General features: G+C 37.3%; 1 protein-coding gene across 2 annotated transcripts in view; it reads left to right on the top strand.

Annotated features, from left to right (window-relative positions):
- Window positions 1-22,592, top strand: part of NAMPT (nicotinamide phosphoribosyltransferase) — a 44,064-nt gene extending 21,472 nt beyond the window's left edge. The window contains exons 7-13 of one of the 2 annotated variants that reach the window (XR_004351397.1): window positions 2,548-2,773; window positions 4,888-5,007; window positions 8,570-8,710; window positions 9,899-10,033; window positions 15,422-15,550; window positions 18,418-18,566; window positions 19,314-22,592. Coding sequence is in view for 1 of the 2 variants with exons in the window: in XM_032642788.1 (XP_032498679.1) it covers window positions 2,548-2,773; window positions 4,888-5,007; window positions 8,570-8,710; window positions 9,899-10,033; window positions 15,422-15,532 (733 nt within the window). In the remaining variant the exon portion in view is untranslated. Of the gene's footprint in view, window positions 1-2,547; window positions 2,774-4,887; window positions 5,008-8,569; window positions 8,711-9,898; window positions 10,034-15,421; window positions 18,369-18,417; window positions 18,567-19,313 lie in introns of those variants that run through there. The other variant, XM_032642788.1, reaches the window with a different exon arrangement.
- The last annotated feature ends 3,009 nt before the right edge of the window (window positions 22,593-25,601 follow it).

Raw genomic sequence — 25,601 nt, 5'->3', positions numbered from 1 at the left:
GGTCTTAGATAAAACTTCTTGTAGTACCCATATATTAGACTCTTCATTGATGCTTTTGTTTCAAAGTAATAACATCATGAGTATGATACTATACATCTGAGAATAAAGGTGATATCTTCTTTAGGGCTTTATGTTAAAACAGGTTGAAAATCTATTGTATTTTTATAGTCTTGTAATATTTACTACATCTGCAAATTTGACTCTTTAATGTGTCAGATGTTCTTAAATAGACAAGTCGTTTAAACAACAGCAAAGTATAGTGGAAAGAACTGTAGACTTAAAGTTGGGAAATCTGAGTGACCTTACAGCTGACATACTGGGTGGCCTTGGGCAAGTCATTTATCTCTCTGTTCTTCAGTTCCTCCATCCAGGAGGAGCTAAAATTTTACATCTCCTACATCAGAAGGTCATTGAGGGAAAATGAATTAACATCCAAGATAACTTTAAAATAAGAAAACACTAAAATTTAGAACATTGCCATTGTTATAAATATTTTCTTAAAGAATATATGAATCTGGACTTGAAAATATTCAATTATATAACTCTTCCTCAAACTTTGGAAAGGCATCAAATTAAGTAGAATTCATTGAACAAATATTTATGATCTCCATATACCAAATATTATACTAGATGTTATTATGATTAGATTATGTGGAGGGTGCTGTGGGGAATGTCTGTGGGACGATGAGATGAAGAAACTCATTTTCCTCCCTAACAAAATGGATCTGTATTCCAGAAAAAAAAAAAAAACCTGGGCTAAGGTACAGATTTTGGAAACTCTCACTACAAAGGTATTTTTTAAAAGCTTTGAGTGTTTTTCACATAGGGAGGTGTAGAGAGAGACCAGTGCCCCAGGTCACATTGAGAAAGGAGAGCATCTAGGGGAAACTGAAGAGGACCCACAGAAGTATGGGGAAAAAAAATCAAAGCATGGGATATGTCATTGAAGTCATTGGGAAAGAAAGCTTCAGGAAAGTTCACATGCCAAAGAGAAAGCAAGTAAGATAAAGGCTAAAAATGAACCATTAAGTTTGCTAGACGTGATACACACAAATAGCAGAGTTAGTTGACTGTATTGATACAATGCTAGTAAAAAATAAGTGCATAAACAGTGACCTCTTAACTCTTAAGAGTTTGTTCTTACATTGCAAAGCTCTCCAGTGTTGGTACTCTTTGAGCTTAATTCTCTCCCTTATAAAGGGGACCATAGCAATTCTTGATATGAAGAAGGGGCTTCTCTTTATCCATGTCTTAATTTTCCCTTTAGCCTGCAGATACTTGCATTAAGTGGAGAGTTGGCATCATAGCTACTTTGTTCACTGTAAAATGAGTTTTATATAAATACGCTATCTCTCCATTTCAGATGAGAGTAGTTCTGGGTAGCTAAGTCTTTACACCCCTGAAATGTGCATGCTCTGCCATCCCCAGCATAAGAAAAGTTGTTTACTTCAGTCCTTTAGAAAAAAATAAGAATAAAACAACAATTTCAAAAATAAATTAGTATGACTTTTCAAACAGTGTTGAGATAATCTTATATCTGCATGGGGTTAAATGAATGGGTTGTTTCACTTTCCATCATTTTACTTCGGAAAATGGGGTAGAGGCAAAGACTAGCAAATTAGGGAGAAAGAAAAATTACTTGGCATGAGAAAATGGTAACAATTCTAAAATTCATTATGAAGTTTTCTTTAAGAATTAAAAAAAATTTTTTATGTTATATATTGGTTAACCAGCAAGTACTTAGGTTACATGTCATTAATCTGTCCAAAAAGAACCACCATTATTGAGGACAGTGTAAAAATCACTATAATAATAATTGCCTAATAGAAACTCACACGCTTTATTTCCCATCTTAATTATGTTTTGCTGAAACTAAATATTATAATTCTTATTCCCGGAGCATATATTAAGTACTAGTGGATAATCTGTAAGTGAAATAAATGACTACCTGTTACTGGCCAACTGAAGATATAACAGGTAAAGAGTTAGTTTACTGTATCTATGCATGGTATAGTATAAATAATTGCCTAAGTAATTGCTTTTAAGTGTAAGATTTTGAAATGTAAGAAAGATAAAATGTGTCCCTTCTATTATTGGTATATGGTTTTGAAAATGCACAGAAGGGAGCCAAATGCTTGCATGGCCTAGCAGAATAATGGGAGTATGTGTTCATTCCTTCTAACATCTCAGTGTAACGTAGAAAGTGTCTGCAGCAGGTACTTTTTAGCTCACTCATTTTAAATGGGTAGGTTCAGGAGGTAGGTTCAGGAATACTAAAAAAGAAAATAATGTAGTTTATAGTTGGTTGAACATGACTTAAGAGTTTAAATAACTATTGGAGAGGAATGAGATTACTTATAGTCTTAAAAATTGGCCAAGGAGTGGTTTGGCTCAGATACTCAGTTAACCTTTTGATGTGCAGTTATTAAACTAAATCACTCACCTTCTCTGCAGTGTTGAAGGTGTAGTATAGTAAACATGAGGTATGATTCAGGAACATATAATGTGTCTGCCTAAGTAAATCTGTATTTTCATTTTGTTTTCTAGTACCATAACAGCTTGGGGGAAGGACCATGAAAAAGATGCTTTTGAACATATAGTAACACAATTTTCATCAGTGCCTGTATCTGTGGTCAGCGATAGCTATGACATTTATAATGCGTGTGAGAAAATCTGGGGTGAAGATCTAAGACATTTAATAGTATCAAGAAGTACAGAGGCACCACTAATAATCAGACCTGATTCTGGAAATCCTCTTGACACTGTATTAAAGGTAAATTTTAATACGTAAGTTGACTATTAAAGTGCCTATAGACCAGCTGCATCGACACTACTTTTAATTTCATTTATACACACACCATTTCAGAACTCTCTGGACTAGTCCCCTTATTTTAGAGTTGCAACCCAGAGAGTAATAGATTTGCCCAAGGTCACGCATTAATAACAGAGAAAGGATATCCAGAGTTATGGATTATTTATATACTGTCAAAGAAACAGTTAAGTACTGTTGAATAGATACTTTCTTTTCTTTTTACCTTCAAAATTAATTAATGGTGTTAACATTTTAACCAGTCCTGTGATTTGGTTACCAAGTTTGTGGGTTCTTTCTTTTTCCTTTATCATTGCTGTACCTTTGAAGGTTTTAGTGCAAAAGAAATATGTGCAATGTAATGTGGAATAAAAATAATTTGGAAATAGTTTTCAAGTAGAGATTCTTTACAGATACTGTTGATTCTCAATATAGCCTTGTTGCATTTTTTTTTAGTGTTTAGGACTTGGTTTACCTTCTTTGAAAAGCACTAATAAGAGCAGGTTATTGATGCTTACTACTAGAAAAATATAGTGCTATGTGTGCTTTGCTTTAGCTATGTCATTATTTAATCTCTGAAAATCCTATGATCAATATTACAATCTCTTTTTTATAGACAAAGAGACCAGCTTAGAGAGGTTAAAATAAACTTGCTCAAGGTCACATGACATGTAAAATAAGCCAAGTTCCAACGTAGGTCTTCGTGGCTATCACCTTCCCTCTTTACCACACTGTTTGCCAGCTGATGATTAGGTGATGAATTACCCCTTAAGAAAGTGGGGTGTAGAATCAAGGACGTCTTTTCCTATCCTGTTAATAGGCCATCTGAAGGTCGGATCTTAGCCCTGAAATATGAACAGATTTGGTTTTAGCAAACTGAACAGGTTGCATGTTTTTCCTGTTACCTAATAAAAATATCCAAACCTCGTTTCAGGAATCAACAGAGTTATCAGTATGGAATGTTTTCATTGTTAGAACAGTTTATTTAGGAAAAGGGAGTGATTGTTGGGTAGATCTTTGGAATCTCTGACCAAGCGTTCTGAGAAATTTTCAGTCAGTGTTGAGGTATTTCAGCTGCTCCCAAACTTGCAGTAGTTAATGAATAAGTGGGACAACTTGGCATATTAAGCAATTTGGTTTTAAAAATGGGTGTCATTGTTAAGTGAGAAGCACCTCAGAGAAACTATGGGTTTTATCTGCTTCATTTCCAGCTTTATCTGCGTATCATGATTTCTTTGAACTTTGTAATTCAGATGGATTCGTGTCAGACAAATTAAATTATTGGGCACAAGCAGAAAAAAATCCAAATCAAAAGTATAATCATGTTTTTAAAATGATGTTTTATATACCTTTGAAAAATATTATATTTACCACTGTAAGCTCCTAATGTTAAAGGGTTTTTTTTTTCCTGAATCTAATTTGAAAAATGTGAGGGAGGGAAAACTACTTGTGTTCTGAGCCACTTTACAGTATAAGTTGACTTGGTAGAAAATCGCATGCCTATGGACATATACACACTAACAAACGTAGTAAGGTAGATAGCTGGGGGGAAGCAGCCGCAAGGCACAGGGATATTAGCTCGGTGCTTTGTGACAGCCTGGAAGGGTGGGATGGGGAGAGTGGGAGGGAGGGAGACGCCAGAGGGAAGACATATGGGAACATATGTATATGTATAGCTGATTCACTTTGTTATAAAGCAGAAACTAACACACCATTGTAAAGCAATTATACCCCAATAAAGATGTTTAAAAAAAAAAAAAAAGAAAGTATAACACTGGCACACAGGTAGACAAATAGACCAATGGGACAGAATAAAGTCCAGAAACAGATATACTCAAAAAAAAAAAAAAAAAAAAAAAAAAAAAAAAAAAATTGCATGCCTGTTTCTAACATAATCAAAAGGAATTGAGACAAAATTTTAGAAGGCTTATACATAGTATTGTAAAATTTAATTTAATTTTTATGTTCTCGACCTTGCTTTGCTAACAATCTTGGTTTTTTTTTAAACTTTGGAAAGCTTTAGCACTTTTTTTTCAGTATTAGTTATTTTGTGTTTGGCTGTGTATTTTTCCATACAGGTTTTGGATATTTTAGGTAAGAAGTTCCCTGTTACTGAGAACTCAAAGGGCTACAAGTTGCTGCCACCTTATCTTAGAGTTATTCAAGGGGATGGAGTGGATATTAATACCTTACAAGAGGTACGGATTTTATATTAACAGTTTCAATAAAGCAGTCCTTATAATTAAACTCCTTTTTATTAGTTTGATAAAGAACACATTAATAATTTAAGTACAGCTGTGATTCTTTTAATAAGCGTTTAAGATGGTTTATGTCTTTTCTGTTAATTGCTTAAAATTTAAAATATAGAAGTATATTTAAAATATATTAACTTAAAATACAGAAGTACCGGCCAAACCATACTGCCAGTCCTCATTGGCCGCCCTGGATGATGAGCCCAAAGAAGTGTCACTAGGAAACAAGAAAATGCCAGTCAAGGAATATTTTTTGTATATACAACAAAAAGTCTTGACACTGTACAAATAGGTCTCCGTTTTAATAGAATGGAGCTTCATGTTACTCTAACAGTGTGAAACTTGAATGATATTCATCTGTGCTTTTTCAAAAATTATTGAATGGTTTGTCACCTCTTCTAAATTTAACATTGTTACCACTATTAGCCAAATAGCGTACGTTTTATGCTATCTTAAAACTTTTTCCTCTTTTGTTTCTCGGATAAGCTTCTAAGGAACTCAGTTTTTATGGAGTATTTTGGGTATTAAAGACTATCAGCGATACCACGCTGTAGACTGTCAGCTACTATAAAGCACTGAAATTCTAATGTATATAGTTTCACATGGAATTTTCTGCTTGAAAGAGTTCAGTGTGGTTAGATTAAGGGTCAGTACCCAAATTATAAATAGTTTGTTTTCCAAAGATTCATTTAGAAGTAAGAACTATTGGGACCTCCCCGGCAGTCCAGTGCTTACGACTCCATGCTTCCACTGCAGGGGCCAAGGGTTCCACCCCTGGTCGGGGACATTGCACATGCCGCACAGGGTGGCCAAAAACAAATAAAAATTAAATAAATAAAAGTAAGAACTATTGCATATCACTATCAGTACTTCTGTGGCGATATGCATTTAGAGTTTGAAAATGATGTCTGGAATAGATGTCTTGCAATAACAGAAATGAGGTTTCTTCTACCAACTCTCCCAAACTGCCTTGCCTAAGAAAAGTGGAAACTTCCCCAGCTCTTCTAAGGCTTTGATGTGAAAAGGAAGGAAGAAACAGAAGAAAAATCTGCAGCAAGGAAGAGGACCTGAGCATAGAAATCTCAGCTGGCATGTTTAATTGCAGTTGTCCTGTCGCTCAGCTGAATTGAAGGTTTCTGACCTTGGTATCAGTTAAGAACTAGTACGCATACCTCCATTGTAGCGGGTATCCTCACACATACTTATCCCCCTTTCGGATGAAGAAATGTGGGCAGGGTACCGTATATCAGAATACGCATTAGCCCAGTGCGCTTCCCGTTGCTTATACCTACCCTTACTTGTTCTTAGGGGCAGCTCTTTAAGTTCGGTTGTTCCATCAGGTATTTGAACTTCCCTTTAAGAACTGAAGCTCTTTGGCTTTCCTTTTTTTCTTTTTGTTTTCTTTTTGTTTTCTAAATAAACTTTGAAAATGTGTATGCATTTTTAAAGTTGAGAATCAGTTCAGAACTTGAACTTTTTTTTTTTTAAACTCCATGATCAAGAAGTTAAATATTGAGACAGATATTCTCTGGCATTGGTGAAACCTTAAACAGAATGGTCAGAGAATGAATAGTTGGTATTAATGCGGATGCGCTCATTACCTAAAGGGGGTAGTACCTGCTACCTGCTTTCTTCATACTGAAGGTGGGTCAAAGTAAGTCTTTAGAAGCAAGAAAAGGAAATTCATATAGCATTTTTGCTATGTCTAGTCAGATTTCCCTCTGATTTGTATGTGCAAATATTTTTAAACAGTAATTTTTACTCTAATTCCATAATTTCCTGTAACATTAACAGAAAAATTCACTTAAACTTTAAATTGTCTAAATTTCACAACTTTTGGCAAAGCTATATGGGAAGAATATCTTATTGGTCCTAAAATACAGAGATATGACATTAGGTGATACTGTTCTTTGTGATTTACTCCTTCTTGTGCTTCTGAGGCTTACCTAAAACAGGTGACAGTTCTGAAACTATTTTCTCTGTATATTTTACCCAAATCTCCTTACCCTCCATCTGTTTCCATTTCTTCTCCCCCATTTTTTTGTTCTGCTCCTTGTATTTCTTCAGTATCGAAATGCACTTTTTAGAACATGCCTTAATTTTGTGTTGTCTTATAAGGTTTTTATTATTATTTTAGTTATACTTAGTTTACAGTTAGTTCAGTGAAAAAATAAATCTGAATTCAGGGCCCTTGAGTACTTTTGGGTTCAGGTATAGTAATAAAAGACATGAGACTGGGTTTATGTACAACCTAAGGAATCACTTTAAAATCAATTGTATATGTTTCCATCTTGATTCCTGACATATACCAGGAGAATTAGATGGCTGAGATTTTTTTTTTAAGTGTGGGCTTGTTAAAAGATGAAGGTCCTTGGAGTTTATCTATTTGTGTCTTGCAAGGTTGAAAATAAGGATAGATAAAAGGTCAGTTTGAGACTTTTGGTATTGGGAGGAATATGGCAAATTTATATTAATGATTCACTTAAAACTATTAAACTTGCTTACGATTTTCTGATCACTTCTGAAAGTTCTGTTTAAATAAAATGAAACGGGACTTTCCAGTTACTTCCTTTTGACTATTCTTATGAAATTAAAAATGGTTATTAAATTTTATTTGCCACCGTCTACCATAGAAGTGATGGAATATGTTAAATAAGAAGACAGATGCTAGGTAAATAAGTCCTGCTTAGGAAAAAGAAATACAAATGATATTGATAATAATGTAGATTAATAAATTAATGTAACTTTTAAATTATGTGTCCCTTGAAAGAACTATTCTAGTTGCTGGAACTCTCTGTTCATATAGGTCTCTCTTTCTGGCTTTTAGATGATCATTCTCCCAAAAATGATCCAATGATAAATCTTAACACCCAGTCAGTTCATAATTTTGCTTACGGCACTGGAGTACCAGCCAGAGTAAGAGGACTGCCAGTGTCTCAACTGTTACGCAGGAGAGGGTGTTTTATACTGTTTTACCACCAATATCCGTTGACTTTTAAATGCCCCATTACATATGACATGTGATAACATGTATTGAGATTTATTAGTGATGAGGAGTGTCATTTCTAGAATCTAGTAATTTGGGGCAAACATCCAGGCCCCATTGCTTGCGCTACTGACATCTGGGCAGTAACTGCAAGAGGTAGATGAGAGTTTACTCAAGTAACCTTAGGTATTTATAGCTATTATTTTTCTCCCTCTCATTTCCTCCATTCCCCCAACCTAAACCACAATCACTGTGACTACAACACAAATTCAGGAACTTTAAATGAAATCCCCTCCTTCTACACTTATCCCTTGGGCTGCCCTTTTTTGTGGTTGGTGGGTCTTTTAAAAGAAAAGAGTGGAATGTAACTTTGTGTAGACCTTATTCTTATCTCATTATTTACTGTGTTATAAAACAGCTTTGGATGGTGTATTCATCAATATGGCTCATGGATAATTAGCTCCTTCCTCTTCCAAATTACTTGGCTTAAATTTATTTATTTATATCTTATTTTTAATCTAGATTGTGGAAGGCATGAAGCAAAAAAAATGGAGCATAGAAAATGTTTCCTTTGGTTCTGGTGGAGCTTTGCTGCAGAAGTTAACAAGAGATCTCCTGAATTGTTCCTTTAAATGTAGTTATGTTGTAACCAATGGCCTTGGGGTATGTCATTGAACTTTTACTCTTGTGTTGTTAATATTTATGTATGTATGTTGAATGTACTTATTGAACACAATAGTCCAAGGATAATATGGTCTTGAACTGTTACTGTATTGTCAGGTACCCCTGACCTTGAGGCAGAAACAAAGAAGGAAAAGAGACAGGGGCTGATAACTTGACTTCAGAAAAAAATGGAGATTTGGGAAAATGAGAGATTATTTAAGAGAGATGATGCAGGTCAATTCATTTCCACTACTTCAGTATATACCTTTGAATCAAAAAGTTGACCATATTTGAACGAGAATGTCAGCTAACCTAGCCATCACGTATGTAAACACTGTCAAAGAATGTTTTAGGAAGGTGAACTATGACGTGTGAGTTGTGTTACTAGAATCATGTTCTGGTAGCCTTAAAACAAGGGAACCCAAGCTGCAAGCAGCTGAACAACAGTCTCCCTAGCTCTTCATAAGCTCTTGAGAGTCTGTGTATTAAAGGGTGTGTGTAGGGGATCCTAAGAACACAGGGGTTGGTTCCCTACCTTAGTTCACCACCAGCTTTCTTTGGCGAGTTCTGGGATTGCCTCTTCTGCTTCTCTTCTTATAGCCATCTCCAGCTGCTTCTTCCTTTCTGATCCTGAAACATTGTGCTCTAGGTCTCTAGGTTCTCTAGGTCTTCTTTGCTTCTGAGAGTAACAAGGTAATAGAACAAAAAGTAACAAAAGGGAAATGGTTATGAAATAGGAAAGGCTTTATCGTAGTAAACTCCTCGTTCCCTTGCCACAGATTATATAATTGAGTTGACATAGATTGATTTTTCAGTAACACACATGTGCTGTACTTAGATCAGTTTAAGGGCAAGGCATAATACAAAAGGAGATACCTTAAGGGTCACATTGTTAACCTCAAAGACTTACTACAGATGGAGTATTAGTATTCTACACTGGTAAGAAAGGATATCCAAGATTTGGACTTTGTTCATACCTTCTTCATCACAGAGGACTCTGTCCTCCAAAACAGGCTAGAGTCTTCTCTCTAAAAGCCAGGTGTGGATTAGTTTAATTAATTATACGTACAAAGTGCCTTAAAATTTATATAAATTAGGTACACACTTTTTTTTTTTTTAATGGGGGTTGAGTGAACATTTCTGATGATTAGTCTCGTATTTCTCCAACTTTCTTAATTTGGATTCCAGATTAATGTCTTCAAGGACCCGGTTGCTGATCCCAACAAAAGGTCCAAAAAGGGCCGATTATCTTTGCATAGGACACCAGCAGGGAATTTTGTTACACTTGAGGAAGGAAAAGGAGACCTTGAAGAATATGGTCATGTATGTATCTATGCTGATTTGGGTTTTTTTTTTTTTGGTTTGGTTTGGTTTTTAAACAGTAGTAGGTTGACTCTTCAAATTAAGAAAGGAAGCTTTTATGTTTTATTTAAAGTGTTTACAGTTGCTGACCTAGCCTTCCAAAATACGATGAAAAACAAGAAATGGCTAGATAGTAAATATGAGACTTTTACATACGTTGGGTGAAATATTTTGTAACATTCCCAAAAAAATTACGGTTTTCTACATAGTGATCAGCAGGGAGTGATTGATGAGCTTCAGTGAGTTTGCATATATTTGATCTTACTCTCATTGCCAATTAGCAGTGAATCGTTTCTGAATGGGAATAGTTAAGAATACTTAAAGGATGTTCTTCTTAGACTGCTCATAGCTATTTATGTTATAGTAAAACTTTGTTAATTTTATTAGATAAAAGAAGGGCTATCCAAATTCTAAAATGTTGTTAAAGACAATTCCCTTTTTCAAAACAATAGAATCTAGTTCAGATGGTTTTCTTTAGTCTCATTTGATTCTCCCAGCAGCTCTAAGGCAAGTTACGTTATCTTAGTAGTGTAAGATGTGAAAACAGTGAGACTTGATTCAGATTATATAACTAATAAATGGTGAAACCTAGACTTAACCAAGCTTTCTGATTTTAGTCAACCAAACTAGAAACATGTATAGTATGCTAAAGTAGTCTCTATGCTCGTTAACATACAAAAGTACACTTATATTCCTGAACTCAATAGTTTAAGCCACCAGATTGAAAAAGAAAATACTCTTTTTTAGAGGAAAATTACTCATGAATATTCATATTCTCAGAGGAGGGTTTACACTAAACATAAATACACTAACTTATTACTTTAGATGTTTTTAACTTTTGATCCTTTATACCACATCACATATTTTGCTTATGTTACTTTTATTATATTCTTTTAAGATTTTGAGCCAGAATTAATACAATATGATTTTTCTGTTTAATGAAAAATATGTATAAGTCCCTAAAACTTTTAGAATTAGATTCCTTTATATAGCCTGTTACGCAGTTCTTTGCATAGCCTTCACTTAACTCTTGTACTGCCAAGACTTTAAGAGTATGTGAATGATACTCGAGAACATTTGAGTCACTAATCAATTTATGATCATCTAGACCTTTTGATTTAATAGGAACCACCTTTCCTCAATAGATTAAAGTTAAATTTATAAAGAAAATGTCACAGCAAGAGCAGTGTGATTTGAAGCAACACAAGGACAGATAAGATTGTTTCAAGATGGTGGAGTGGGAAGACCCTGAGCTCACCTCCTCTCACGGGCACACCAAAATTACAGCTATTTACAGAGCAAATACTGACGAGGAAGACCAGAATCTACCAGAAAAGATCTGCAACTAAAGCTATAAGGAAGGAACTATGACGAGGCAGGTGAGAGGGGCAGAGTCACAGTATAGTCAAGACCCACACCTGCAAGTGGGCAACCCATCAACAGGAGAAGAATATAATTTCAGAGGTTCTTCCAAAGAAGTGAGGGGTCTGAGCTCCACCTCAGCCTCTCCAGCCTGGGGCAGGTCCTGCACCAGGAAGATAAGCCAGCAGGGCTTATTTCGGGACACCCAGGGGGCTGTGGGAAATAGAGACTCTACTCTTAAAGGGCACACACAAACTTACACATGCTTTGAGACGCAGGGCAGAAGCAGTAGTCTGAAAGGAGCCTGAGTCAGACCCAGTAGCTGACCTTGGAGACACCCTGGGCCCCTCAGCTAGCTGCTCTTGGATTCAGCCCCACTCACTAGCAAGCCAACACAAGCTTCAGGACACCCTGGACCCCACAGCCAGCTGTTAGCAACTGGCCCTACCTACCAGCAGTCTGACACCAGCCCTCAGGACTTGGCTCTGCTCAGCAGTGGGCTGACACTAGCCCCGGGACCCGCCCCCCCCCCCCCCCCCCCCCCCGGGTTCCACAGCTAGCAGCCTTATAACTCAGCCCCACCAACCAGCCGCGAGCAGTCTACACACAAGGCCTGGCAACCAGCAAGACTGTGGAAGCTGTAGTCAGTCTTCCACAACAGAAGGACCCAAGCAACCCACATAGGAGGAGCCCTACAGCAGCATATAGCTCTGGTGACCAGAAGGGATTCACTGCTGGGACACAGAGGAGTTCTACAAAAGGCAGCTTCTCAAAGGTCAGAAAACATAACCAGCCTACCACGTACAAGAGTTCAAGATAATGATCTTAAAAATGATCAAAGCACTCATGAAAAGACTGGCTAACCAGAGTGAGAGTTTAGAAGTTTGTAACAAAACGTCAGAAAATATAAAGAACCAGAGATTAAGAATACAATAACTGAAATTAAAAATACACTAGAAGGAATCAACGGATGAAATGATACAGAGGAATGGATCAGTGAACTGGAAGACAAAGTAATGGAAATCACTTAAGCTAAAGAGAATAAAGAATGAAAAAAAAAATGAGAACAGTTTAAGACACCTCTAGTACGACATCAAGCAACTAACATTTGCATTGTAGTAGTCTCAGAAGGAAGAGAGAAAGGGGCAGAGAACATATTTGAAGACACGGTAGCTGAAAACTTCCCTAACCTGGGAAGGGGAAGCACAGAGAGCCCCAAAAGGATCAAATCCAAAGAGGACCACACCAAGAAACACTGTAATTAGATTGTTAAAAGCAGCAAGGGAAAAGCAACAACTTACAAGGGAACTCTAATAAGGCTGTATAATCTGACTTTTCAGCAGCAAGTCTGCTGGCCAGAGGGATGGTACAATATATTTAAAGTGATGACAGGGTGAAACCTACAACCCAGAATACTCTCTACCTGGCAAGGTTTTCATTCAGATTTGAAGATATCAAAAGTTTTACAGACAACCAAAAGCTAAACGTTCAGCATCACCAAGCCAGCTTTATAAGAAATGTTAATAGGAGTAAACATGATAATTACAAAAGGAAATACCTCATCAGTAAAGGCAGTTATATAGTAAAGGTAGCACATCAAGCATATACTAAGGAAGTTTAAAAGACAAACAGTAAAATCACCTATAAGTAGTTCAGGGATACACAGAACAAAAAAGATATAAAATGTGTCAAAAGCAGTAATGAGCCTAAATGTAAGACATGATACCGTGAAACTCCTAGAAGAGAACATAGGCGAAGCACTCTGACACAAATCATAGTAGTATTTTCTTAGTCTCCCAAGGCAAAAGAAATAAAAGCAAAAATAAACAAATGGGGCCTAATTAAAAGTTTTGGCACAGCAAAGGAAACCGTCAATGAAACAAAAAGACAGCCTACGTTGATGGGAAAAATATTTACAAATGATATGACCAGCAAGGGGTTAATATCCAAAATATCCAAAAAGCTAATGTAACGTAATATCAAAAAAACCAGTCCGATCTAAAAATGGGCAGAAGGACTGAACAGACATTTTTCCACAGAAGACATCCAGATGGCTAACAGGCACATGAAAAGATGCTCAGCATTGCTAATTATTAGAGAAATGCACATCAAAACCACAATGAGGTTTCACCTCACACCTGTCAGAATAAATGGCCATCATCAAAAAGTCTACAAATAACAAATGCCGGAGAGGGTGTGGAGAAAAGAGAACCCTCTTACCTTGTTGGTGGGAGTGTAAATTGATACAGCCACTAGGGAGGACAGTATGGAGATTCCTCAAAAAACTAAAAATAGAGTTGCCATACGACCCAGCAATGCCACTCATGGGTATATATTCAAAGAAAATGAAAACATTAATTTGAAACCTATATACACCCCAATGTTCACAGCAGCATTCTTTACAATAGCCAAGATACAGAAGCAACCTAAGTGTCCATCAACAGATGAATGGATAAAGAAAATGTAGCACATATATACAATGGAATATTACTCAGCCATTAAAAAAAAAGGAAATTTTGCCATATGCAACAACATGGATGGACCTGGAGGGTATTATGCTATGTGAAATAAGTCAGACAGAGAAAGACAAATACTGTATGTTATTACTTGTGTGTGGAATCTAAAAAATAAATGAATATAACAAAACAGAAACAGTCTTACAGATACAGACAACAAATTAGTGTTTACCAGTGGGGAGAGGGAAGCGAGGAGGGGCAGGGTAGGGGAGTAAGAGGTACAAACTACTGTGTTTAAAATAAATAAGCTACATGGGCTTCCCTGGTGGCGCAGTGGTTGAGAGTCCACCTGCGGAGGCAGGGGACACGGGTTCGTGCCGTGGTCCGGGAGGATCCCACATGCCGCGGAGCGGCTGGGCCCGTGAGCCATGGCCGCTGAGCCTACGCATCCAGAGCCTGTGTTCTGCGATGGGAGGCCACAACAGTGAGAGGCCCACGTACCGCAAAAAAAAAAAGAAAAAAAAAAAACTACACATGCTGTACATCACAGGGAATATAGCGAATATTTTATAATAACTTTAAGTGGATTATAATCTAAAAATAATAAATCATGTTGTACACCTGAAACTAATATTGTAAATCAACTATACCTCAATAAAAAAATTTTAAATAAAAAATAAAACAGGATAAAAAGGAAACAACATAATGACAAAAATGTTAGATAACATTGTATGCTCCTCACCTTCCGATGAGATGGAAAACTTCGGCATAGTAGATTACTTCTGTGGATTTTTCAGGAGAAACTAGAGGCAGATAATTCCTTAGTGAGACAGGGATGGCTTTACCAGACTCGAAAGGGAATTCAGTCCTAATTCTCTTAACTTGTCTTTGTTTTATCCTTGTGTGGATCAAATGGATTACACGTATCAGTGACTTCCGGAATATACACAGAGTTTTTAAAATCAGTGGCTGTGCATTAGTCAAGAAATCAATTTATGTTTCTCTTCTGGGTTTGGTTGCTTGTTTTCAGTGTTGGCTTTGTTTGCTTGCTTGCTTCTTTAAGGCCAAAACTCGTGATTAGAAAGTTTAGTAAATTCCAAATTGAGAAGTTTAATCGGTGTTGAGTCTTGGCTAGGAACGAGGGAAGGTCTGGCAGGCTATCCTTGCTGATCTGTCAGTCATGCTTATCCGTGACAGCCATAGTTCTTCTGGGCAACCAAAGCAGTAAGCATCTTCCACCTGAAAAAAAAAGAGATGGGTCAACTAGGTGTTTTTTCATTTTTCCTTTAAGGAAAACTGTTTTAAGAATGTACTACTCAGATCATTCCTTTCCATAAAAGTTAAATATCTCTACATCCCATTTTAGATCATGCCTGCTCTCCCAGCATTCTTTGTGAATAAAATCATTTCATAATTTGAACACTATCAACATCTCTGTGTATTTGACTAACCTCATTCATCAAAGCATCACTTAAGAATTTTGTTTGATAGTCTAATATCATTAAACTTTAATATTGTTATATTTGTGCAGGATCTTCTCCATACTGTCTTCAAGAATGGGAAGGTGACAAAAAGCTATTCATTTGATGAAGTAAGAAAAAATGCACAGCTGAATATCGAACTGGAAGCAACACCTCATTAAGCTTTGTTTTATGACTGGGTATGTGTGTGCGTGCCTGCGTGTGCGTGTGTGTGTGTTTACGTGCATGCACACACGTATACACCTGTGTGTGTGAGTATGTAATACATAATGTTTATTGTACAGATGTGTGGGGGTTCTTTGTGTTTTATGATACATTACAGCCACATTATTTGTTGGTTTATGGACATACTGCCCTTTTCATTTTTTCTTTTTTCCAGTGTTTAGGTGATCTCAAATTAGGAAATGCTCTTAACCATGTAAAAGATAATTGCTAAAGTAAGCTTTTTAGGGCCCTTTGCCAATAGATAGTAATTCAATCTGGTATTGATCTTTTCACAAACAGAACCAAGAAACTTTTATATATAACTGAAGATCACATAAAACAGATTTGCATAAAATTATCATGATTGCTTTATGTTTATATTTAACTTGTATTTTTGTACAAACAAGATTGTGTAAGATATATTTAAAGTTTCAGTGATTTAACAGTCTTTCCAACTTTTCATGATTTTTATGAGCACAGACTTTCAAGAAAATACTTGAAAATAAATTACATTGCCTTTTGTCCATTAATCAGCAAATAAAACATGGCCTTAACAAAGCTGTTTGTTTTACTGTACAATTTGAAAATTATGTCAGGACATACCCAATAGAATTACTAAACCTCACTGCCCCTTGTAGAATATGTATTAATCATTCTACATTAAAGAAAATAATGGTTCTTACTGGAATGTCTAGGCACTGTACAGTGATTATACACGTTGGTCATTGTATTGTACCAGTGAAATGCCAAATTTGAAAGGCCTGTACTGCAATTTTATATGTCAGATATTGCCTGTGGCTCTAATATGCACCTCAAGATTTTAAGGAGATTTTTAGAGAGAATTTCTGCTTACACTCTAGAATATATACGTAAATGTAAAATATTGACAGAAATGGAAGCAGTGTATTTTAAAGTAATTACACTTCTGAATTTATTTTTCCTATTCTATAGTTGATATGACTTAAATGAATTACTGGAATGGGTAGTAAGTGTACTTATTTTTAATGTTTTGATTCTGTTATATTTTTCATTTTTTTCAAAAATTAAATTGGATATTCAATTTTATGGACATCATTTATTAATTTTAAACTGAATCCCTCAATAAATAATGCTCAGGCAAGTTCTTAAATGAAGATAAATTATCCCAAATGAAAAGCATGATGACATGAGTTTGAATAATCTGAACCAGAAGTGGAAAGTTGGCTAAATTCGGTGTTCAACATCAACGTGTTCTAGAGTGATTAAACTGCTAGATTCTGAGTCAGTCATCACATTGGACTAGAGACCAGGATTTTTTAGATGTCCTTTCTGTTCTACGGCAGAGATTGGCCAGCTGTGGCCTGCAGGCCAAATTCGGACTACTCTTTCTGTAAATACATATTGTCTATGGCTGCTTTCTCACAAGAACAGCAGAACTTGAGTCATTGCAGTAGTGACCCTGTGACCCACAAAGCCTGAAATGTTTATTGTCTGGCCCTTTACAGAAAAGTGTGTCAACCCTGTTGTAAGAAAAGGAGTGTGCCTTGAGACAGAGTTTTTCGCTCTTTTGTCTTTTCTCATTTAAGAATCTGATATTAGAAGAGTATTTAGAAGAGCTTTAACAACATGACATCTTAAAAATGGAAAAGCCATAAATCATTTGGCCTAAACAGTTACATGAGAAAATATTTTATCACTAGAGTAATCTAATTAGAAGCGAGTTATCTTTATTAAACATCTTTTATAAGCATTATTATTAAGAAGAATATGGGATTTTGCAGCTGATTCTAAACACCTGTCTAATGAGAACAGTAGGCATCATTCACACTTCTAGTAAGAGTTTTCATCCTGTAATCCCTGGTAGAAAATAATTTTAAGCTGATTTATTATTTTTAAAATCTAAGTAAAGAGTAGGAGTATTAAGAACACACCTTGCTTCACAAAACATGCTAAGGGGCTTATAGAGAAGAAAAAGAAACTATTACCAATAACAACTCTGATAACCACCCATAATTTTGATTTTGCTGAAACACTGCAATTATACTGCAGATAACAGTCTTTATACACTGTGAATTTCAGCCGTTTCAGAGTATCTAGAGGAGTTTTATTTTAAAACTTTCAGTGAATGCTAAAATCTGTACATTTGTACATGGCCATAGATTGGGGGATGGAACGATTAACTCTGTTAGCTCTTAGCCACTTGGAATTGATTAATCCTGAATCTCCATCACGTAAGCACTTAGTATTTGGCCATCCCCATTCTGAGTAGAAACTGGGTGACATCGATATCAAATAGAACTCTGTTGTGTCACCCTTAAATTAGCCTGACTCTTGCAGACAAAAGCAAATGGCATGTGTGGGTTTGCTCAAGTCATTAGATTTGCAGTTTACAATAGTCAGTCCCCCTCAGTTCATAATATCCTGAAGTATTATTTGTATTTTAAATAGGAGATAGGAGTTCTGCGTTAAGACTCTTTATTTGTACTCTATACTTAAAGTAAAATGGTTTTAATGATTATCCCTTATTTCCTTTCTTGAAATAAATTGTTATGAAAAACATTTTATAATGAAATCCATCTTGGAAAACTAGAAAGAGAAAAATGGCAAGGTAATTATTGTTCTGTTTGCCATAATTTAGAATACAAACTTAAACAAGTATTTTGTAGTTTTACATTCCTTTTTAACCCATCTAATGGAGAATGTCAGCTTTTCTCCCAAGTTGTATGTTAAATCAATCTAATATGTATTCAACATCAAAGATAAACATGTAATAAACATGGAAATAAAGTTTAGCTCTATTAGTGAAATGTTAAATTTGACTGTGTGCTTCAAATAATGGCATTTACAGAGTTACCTTTTTTAGGTATTCTTCCAGTTCAAAGAATTAGAGAATGAAAGAGGGAGAAACATCTAGGATGCCTTACTTTCTGCCTTGTGCACTCTATGGCAGTGCCTTTTACTAAGGACACTGGAGGAAGATCAGATTTGGGGGCAAAGAGCACAATTCCTCAGGTAAGATTTGAGATGCCTTTGAGACATTTAAATGTGGATTTTAGGTAGCTGGAGATACTGATTTGGATATGAATGTGATGTATAGATGGTCATTGGAGACTCAAGAGAGGATGCTTCTCTAGGCAGAGTATAGAGTATGGCATGGCAAACCACAGGCTATAGGCCAAATCCAACCCACCATCTGTTTTTGTAAATAAAGTTTTATTGGAACAGAGCCATGTCGATTAGTTAAACTATTGTTCATGGCTGCTTTCACGTCACAGTGGCAGAGTTGAGTGGTTGTGACAGACCTTATGGCCTGCAAAGCCTAGAATAATTTATTATATGGCCCTTTAAAGAAAAAAAAAAATGTGCTGATCTCTGCTATAAAGAAGAGAGGGCCCAGGGCAACACCACAGGCACTCTCAAAAGTTTTAAGTGGCAGGTAAGCAGGCAAAGGAGACTGACAAGCAGTAGCTAAAGAAATGAAAGGAAAACCAGGAGGAGGAAAGTCATGGAAGCCCAGGGAAGGGCTTTTTTTTTTTTGCACAGGTGTTGAATACTGCTGAGAAATCAAGTAGAGTGAGGAATTTGAAAGCATCTATTGGATTTGACCTCCTGGAAATAACTGGCAGCTTAGAGACATGCCCTTCCAGGTAGTAGAGGAGGTAGATGTCAGAAAGAAGCTACCCTTGCACAGCTCCCAAATGTTGGAAGTGTGAAGGAGGAGAGAATGAGGCAACAGTGTGTCTCCCTTTCCCTTTTTAGGTACTGCTTTATCTCTGAGAAGGACCCAGGAAAAAGGGAGAAGTGGAAGACCAGAGAGTCTAAGGAATCAGCATGGTACTGGGTTCCAAAGAAGGTGGAGGAGGATGGGGTCCAAAGGATTGGCTTCCGATGGACAGAGTGCTTTTAACCTAGAAGAAAGGAGAGGCTAGTGCGTATGCAGGCTTTGGTTTTCTCTGAAATTTGAGACCAGGGCAGATGGTTGAAAATCCAAGTTTTAAAACAGTTATTGTGGAGAGTAAAGTGCCCAGAGGTGTTGGGTCCTTCACACCATTCTGTAGTTCCCCAACTAGTTGGTGATCGAGAACTACACTGAAAATTTGCCTCTTGTGGTTTTATTTCTGTTGCCCTCCCTAGTAACACCCTGATGCCTAGGTACAGACGCGCAGAAAATAGAGATAACTTGGAGTTTTGCCAGATAAGTCTTGACTAGAACAAAGGACAATAGCTGAATAATTATTAAAATTGAGTTGTTGAAAAAGGGTCCTACGGTACTTAAACTGAATAGGTAAGGACGTGAAGGCAACACACAGTGTTGGGAAGACAGTAGACAGCCCAATGGGCAGTCTGACGACAGCTCTGATCTACTGGGAGTTGTTGAGCAAGCAGCTTGGGAAGGAGAGAAAATGCTAGCCTGAGACCAGGATGCTTGGATTAGTGATATGAGAAGAGCAAGTTCGCGGTGTAGTACGATCCAAGGCGTGACCTTGCAGTGGCTACATGAAGTTAAAGAAGATCACTGGAGACAAAACAAGATCACAAAGCCTAAAAAGACAAGTGGGTTGGACGGGTGGACATTAAGATCATCCAGAGTCGTAGTGGAGAGGAAAACTAAGTCAGGTGGCAGTGTGTTCAGTGAATGAAGGGAAGGGAGCAGGGGGCAGCAACAAGGAGGGGTGTGAGCCTCAAAGGGATCAGGCAGTGGAGACCGCTGACGCAGGCAAGCCTGCAAGAGGAGGAGCTCTGCCTCCTGGAAGGGTCCAAACATGCGTGGACGAGTAACAAACTGATGAAAAAGTGCTCTGTGTATTGCCAAAGGCTTGATGTCCTTTACCAGGTGCTTAAGCACTATTTGTTGAGTTAATGAATAGACGGAAGGAAGGAATGATCTCGGTTTAAAGTTTCTCGGTTTTGCCAGCTTGCTGCAGCATCCCCTTTCAACTGACATAGGCCCCAGTGTTCCAGCCTTTAAATATATTTTTGAATTTTTGTTTTTAATGTTTTAAGAGTCACATTTTCTTTTTTAAAGAAACCAGCCAAAGCATTCTGCGCCAGTTAAAATCGGTCACCGCTTATTCAGGTTATTCCCACCTCAAATTAGTTTATTTTATTCAAAAGTTTCTCTAATTATTATTTATTCCCCCCAGAGACAACTCTATCTTAATTGGTTCACAGTTCTTCATTCCATTAAAACTTATTTATTTGTTATTCCAGCAAAGAGAAATATATTCTTGAATGGAATTTTAGACTCACTCAAATTACCAACTTCACCAAAATTTTTTTTAACTAACGTGAAAATGGGTCCTTGGTAATCAAGAATTTTGCCTGCGTGCTCTCACGTGGGCTGACTGACCCCTCACCTTATTGGTATATACAGGGCTCTTGGTGACTTAGTTGGTATATTCACAAGGGATCTTTTTACCACTTTTCAGGGCTCGTACTGTTCTCTTGGCGAGTAGAATAAGCTGTCAATTGACTTTTCTACCAGTTTATAGCATAATCTTTGCAGAAAAATACAGTTTTGGTTTACATTGATTTACGTTCATCCCAAAGAAGCATCTTTCTTTGGTTGCCAGCAAAATACTATTAAAAATATAGTTATCCTGACTTACTTTATTTTCTTATCTAATTATTATAATTGCCTACTGAGCTGTTACTTCTTTGAGGTAAACTAGGGAAGACGTTCTGCAGTTTTTATTAAGATGGATGGATCAGCTGTTGGGCTCAGGAGGCCTCCTGATGGATTGACTACGAATTTAGTTCTTTTTAGCTCTTCCTAAGTAGCCTGAACTCTGAGCCTGGGAAAAAAACAACTCTTAGTCTTCATCCTCTCCCTGTCTAGTCCTTCCTCCTCAGCCAACAAACGTGTTCCTGTTTCTCCAGTCCTTAAAAAAAAAAAAGTCACTCCCTTGATAGCACCAGTTCAGTCGCCCTTCTCCCTTTCATATCCAAACTCTGTGTACACTTCCTCTCCATTCACTGCCTCACTTGCTGTTCATCTCCCATCTGGTTCTCATCCCTCATTAAACAAAACAGACGCCTCTTGATTGTCAAACGAATATGTTTAGTTCTTATCTCACCGGAGGCTCTCCCCTGCATTTGCCACTGTTAGTAATTCAGTCCTTGAAACTGCTTCATCTTGTGCTGGAACAGTTCGGGTGCCTTCTCTCTCTGGGGCTCTTCTTCACACACTCACCTTTTCCATTTTGGCGAGTCCTACTTATCTCCTTATTTATCTCGGCTGATCTCAGCCACTCATGCTCTCAGCAATCACCTGTTTCTTCAAGCCTCCACGCATTTCTCTCTCTAGCCCAGACTTTTCTACCTGTGATGCGTTTCCACCCAGATACCTGCTCACATACGGCAAGGCCAAACTTATATTCCTCCTGATTCTCTACCTCATTTGGGGGTTCAGCCAACCGCCCGAGCGAGAGTTCCCTCTCCATTACCCTACACATGTCCTCAATTACACATTCCTATTGACTTACCTACTAAATAACGTCTTCTCTCCCACTCCCACTTTAGGCGCACAAATCTCTTCCTGAAACAATACAAAACATATCTAACTAGATTTGACATCCTTAGCCGCCTCCCCCTGCTGCTGTGTACTACCAAAAACGTGTTCCAACAAAATCGAATCATTTCAGTCCCCTGCTTAAAGCATTTGGTGTTGTCTTTAGCCCACGATAATGCCCAGAATCCAACCTAACCCACAAAACCCTCCCTGATCTGGCCTCTGCCACACACGCAGCCTCATGTCTTGCCCTCTGTTTTCTGTGCCAGCATCACCTACTTGTTCTGCCTACACACACTCCCACACGTGCACACACGTCACACCATTTCCCCACTCCTCTCCTTGCTTATGCCGCATTTGACCAACTCATTTTAGGTGTTAGGTGGTAACACCCCCAAGAATCATGCAACAACTCACTCATCTGCCATCCCCACCCCACATGCCCTTCCTCTGGCCTCCATAGGTACTGAGTGTATTTCTAAAACAGCGCTTACAATCCATGGTTCTGGGTCCTGCATGAGGCAATATAGAATGGTATTTTATTCATCTATATCTCCTGCATTCAGTACATTTAAATGTTTGTTGAATAAATGTCATTAAGATGAACACTTTTCCACAGTGTTTTAGTACCCTTTGTAGTACCCTGAACACTTTAATAAGTGTTGAAAAACAAACAAACAAAAAACGAGTAGAACGTTTTACTAAGTTGTGTTTTTAAACACGGATAACTTTTTCAAAGCATGTTCACATATTACTGTCTTTTTGGAAAACCCTTAGAGTAAATTCATGAAGTGTTTGTTTCATCAAAATATAGGTTTGAAAACTAACATACAAAGAGGATAAATTATTTGCCTAAGAATTCCTTGTATGTACTTAAGTAGTTCATAACTTTCCTTGGACCTTAGACCTCTGAGACTGTGCTTACAGCTGTGGGCCTTCTTCAGAGAAAAACTCTTATTTGCAAATAAAACATTTTGCATATAACTTAAGGGGGTTGCTACACAGACTCCACCATGAGAACTCCTAGTTACGGGCAGACGTCGGAGATGTTGCGGGTTCACTTCTAGACCACCTCAAAAAAAGCAGACGTCACAACAAAGCGAGTCTGGCTCGCTTTTGGCTTTCCCAGTGCCTATAAAAGTTATGTTCAGACTATACTGCAGTCAGTTAAGTGTGCAGTAGTATGTCTAAAAAGACAATGTACGTACCTTAATTTAAAAATATTTTATTGCCAAATTCTAACCATCATCTGACCATGCAGGGTTGCCACAAACCTTCAATTTGTAAAAAAAACAAGCACAGTAAAATAATGATGTATGCCTGTAATTGCAGAGCAGAGATTAAGGGTGCTCTCTACCAAATGCCCTTCCCTCTTTATTTGAACGTCTACTGGTGCTCTTAGAAATTTTAAGGTTTTAATCACCTTAAATTGTTTTTGTAACAAGGCAAAGTAAGTAAATGGGATTTCAATTCAACTCGCAAGGGGTTCTGCAGACTTCATTGATGCAGATTCCAAAATTGGTGGCTATTTTAAATGTCTCTTTTACAGATGGAGAAACAGAATCTTCTCTGTAAACCAAGCAACACCAAACTTTTGACAAAAGCTTTCTCTGTATTTTTATAACTAGACGATTCTGTTTCCAGAAATGTAAACAGACTAGGTAATTCTGACTGACTTCCACTAAAAGCCAACAAAAACTAATGGGTAACTTTTTTTTTTTTTTGTATTGAACTAACAAAACATCAGCAAGAAATGACTAGGTCAAAATCCACGTGAAAATGGGATGTGGAATAGAGAAGCAAGTACGGAAGGTAGCTTTGTCCCGGGGCATCTACCAAACCTGAGGAGTATGAGCTTCAGTTTCCAGGGCCTGACGGGACATGTGAACAGAAATCAAAGACCCTTTATAAAGCAGGTCCTGCAAAGGGCTACTTCTGGATGACGGTGAACCAGGAGTAAACCTTTACCCCAACACCACTAGGGCACTGTAAGAAAAGTTGCTTTAGCTCTGGGCAGACCGAGTTAAGAAAAACCTCTGACAAACTGTCACTGCAAGCTAGCCCTTGCACCTAGTTGCAACCCAAATTCACACCCTGTACATGTTACAAAAGCCTCAAGCTGTAAATTTAGATTAAACTGGACTGGGGGAATTCCCTAAACACTGGCCAGAATGCAGATCCTCTGAAAGGATACTGTTTCATCCTAAGCCTCAGAGGACTCCCAAAATAATATTCTAAGGAAAATGAGCAACTCAAAAAGTAATCACACAAGGAAACAGGACACCATGAATGAGAGTGACCAAAAAAATCCAAAAGTTTCAGATACGGAAATTATGAGACATTATAAAATATGCATAATATTTTTGTTAATGAAATAGCTTGACGCTACACGGAATAGGAAACTTTTTAATAACAGATTTGAAAAAGGGATTAATGGAATTTGTATAAATAAAAAATACAGAAACTGAGATTATCAGATTAGATAGCTGTAGAGGGAACCAAAGGGAAGACAGGTCAGAAGGAATTATTCCGAACGCAACACAAAACAAATGGACGAAATCAAGGAGAAGGTGAGCAACGTGGGAGAGGGGAAGGGCCTAACGTATGTCTAATCAGAGCTCTAGAAGAAGAAGAAAGAAAATGGGGTAGAAGCTATATTTCAGGATCTGAGGGTTCAGGGTTTACCTGAACTGATGAAAAGCAACAAGTGAAAGATAAAGAAGCTCAGTGAATCCCAAGCGAGATACATTTTAAAAAGCCACACCCAGACATGTTATAGTGAAAGTGCAAATCAACAATAGTACACAGAGTGTCTTAAGGGCAGCCAGAGAAAAAGAGATTGTGGGAATTCCCTGGCAGTCCAGTGGTCAGGACTCTGTGCTCTCGTTGCTGAGGGCCCAGGTTCGATCCCTGGCCAGGGAGCTAAGATGCCACAGGCTGCAGTGGAAGCCAGGAGACAATGCGATGACCTAAGAGGAAATAATTACCAACGTAGAACCCTACTCCCATGAAATACAATTTTCAAGAATGAAGATACATTTTCAGATCACCAAACTCAAAGGTTGTCCCTAGCATACCTTCACTAAAGAAAATTCTAGGAGATGGATGAAGAGCAATAGAAGTAGTAAATATATATGGGGCGACTAAACAAAATTGACTGTATGAAACAACGATGGTGTCTTATGGATTTAAATTAAATATTTAAAATCTATAGGCATAGCATAACTCAGGAGCAAGGTAAATGGAATTGAGTGTTCTACGGCACTTGAATCGTCAGAAGGTGGTTAAACTTACTGATCAATTTTAGACTTTGGTTAAGTATGTATATTGAATTAGTAGGAATAGGAACAAAGTATGTTACTTTCAAACTAACAGGAAAAGATCAAAATTTTTCAAAAGGTGGCCAAAAGTGAGAGAAAAGGTAACAAAAACAAGAGGGACAAAAACAGCAAAAGAATAATAATAGGATGCATGCTACATACATTCAATATATATAACATATGTCAATAGTACATAAACATATCCTACACAAACAC

Source organism: Phocoena sinus, chromosome 9 (genome assembly GCF_008692025.1).
Source record: "Phocoena sinus isolate mPhoSin1 chromosome 9, mPhoSin1.pri, whole genome shotgun sequence".
Lineage (NCBI taxonomy): Eukaryota > Metazoa > Chordata > Mammalia > Artiodactyla > Phocoenidae > Phocoena > Phocoena sinus.
The sequence above is the reverse complement of the archived record's forward strand: the minus strand, read 5'-3'. Positions and strand labels throughout refer to the sequence as shown.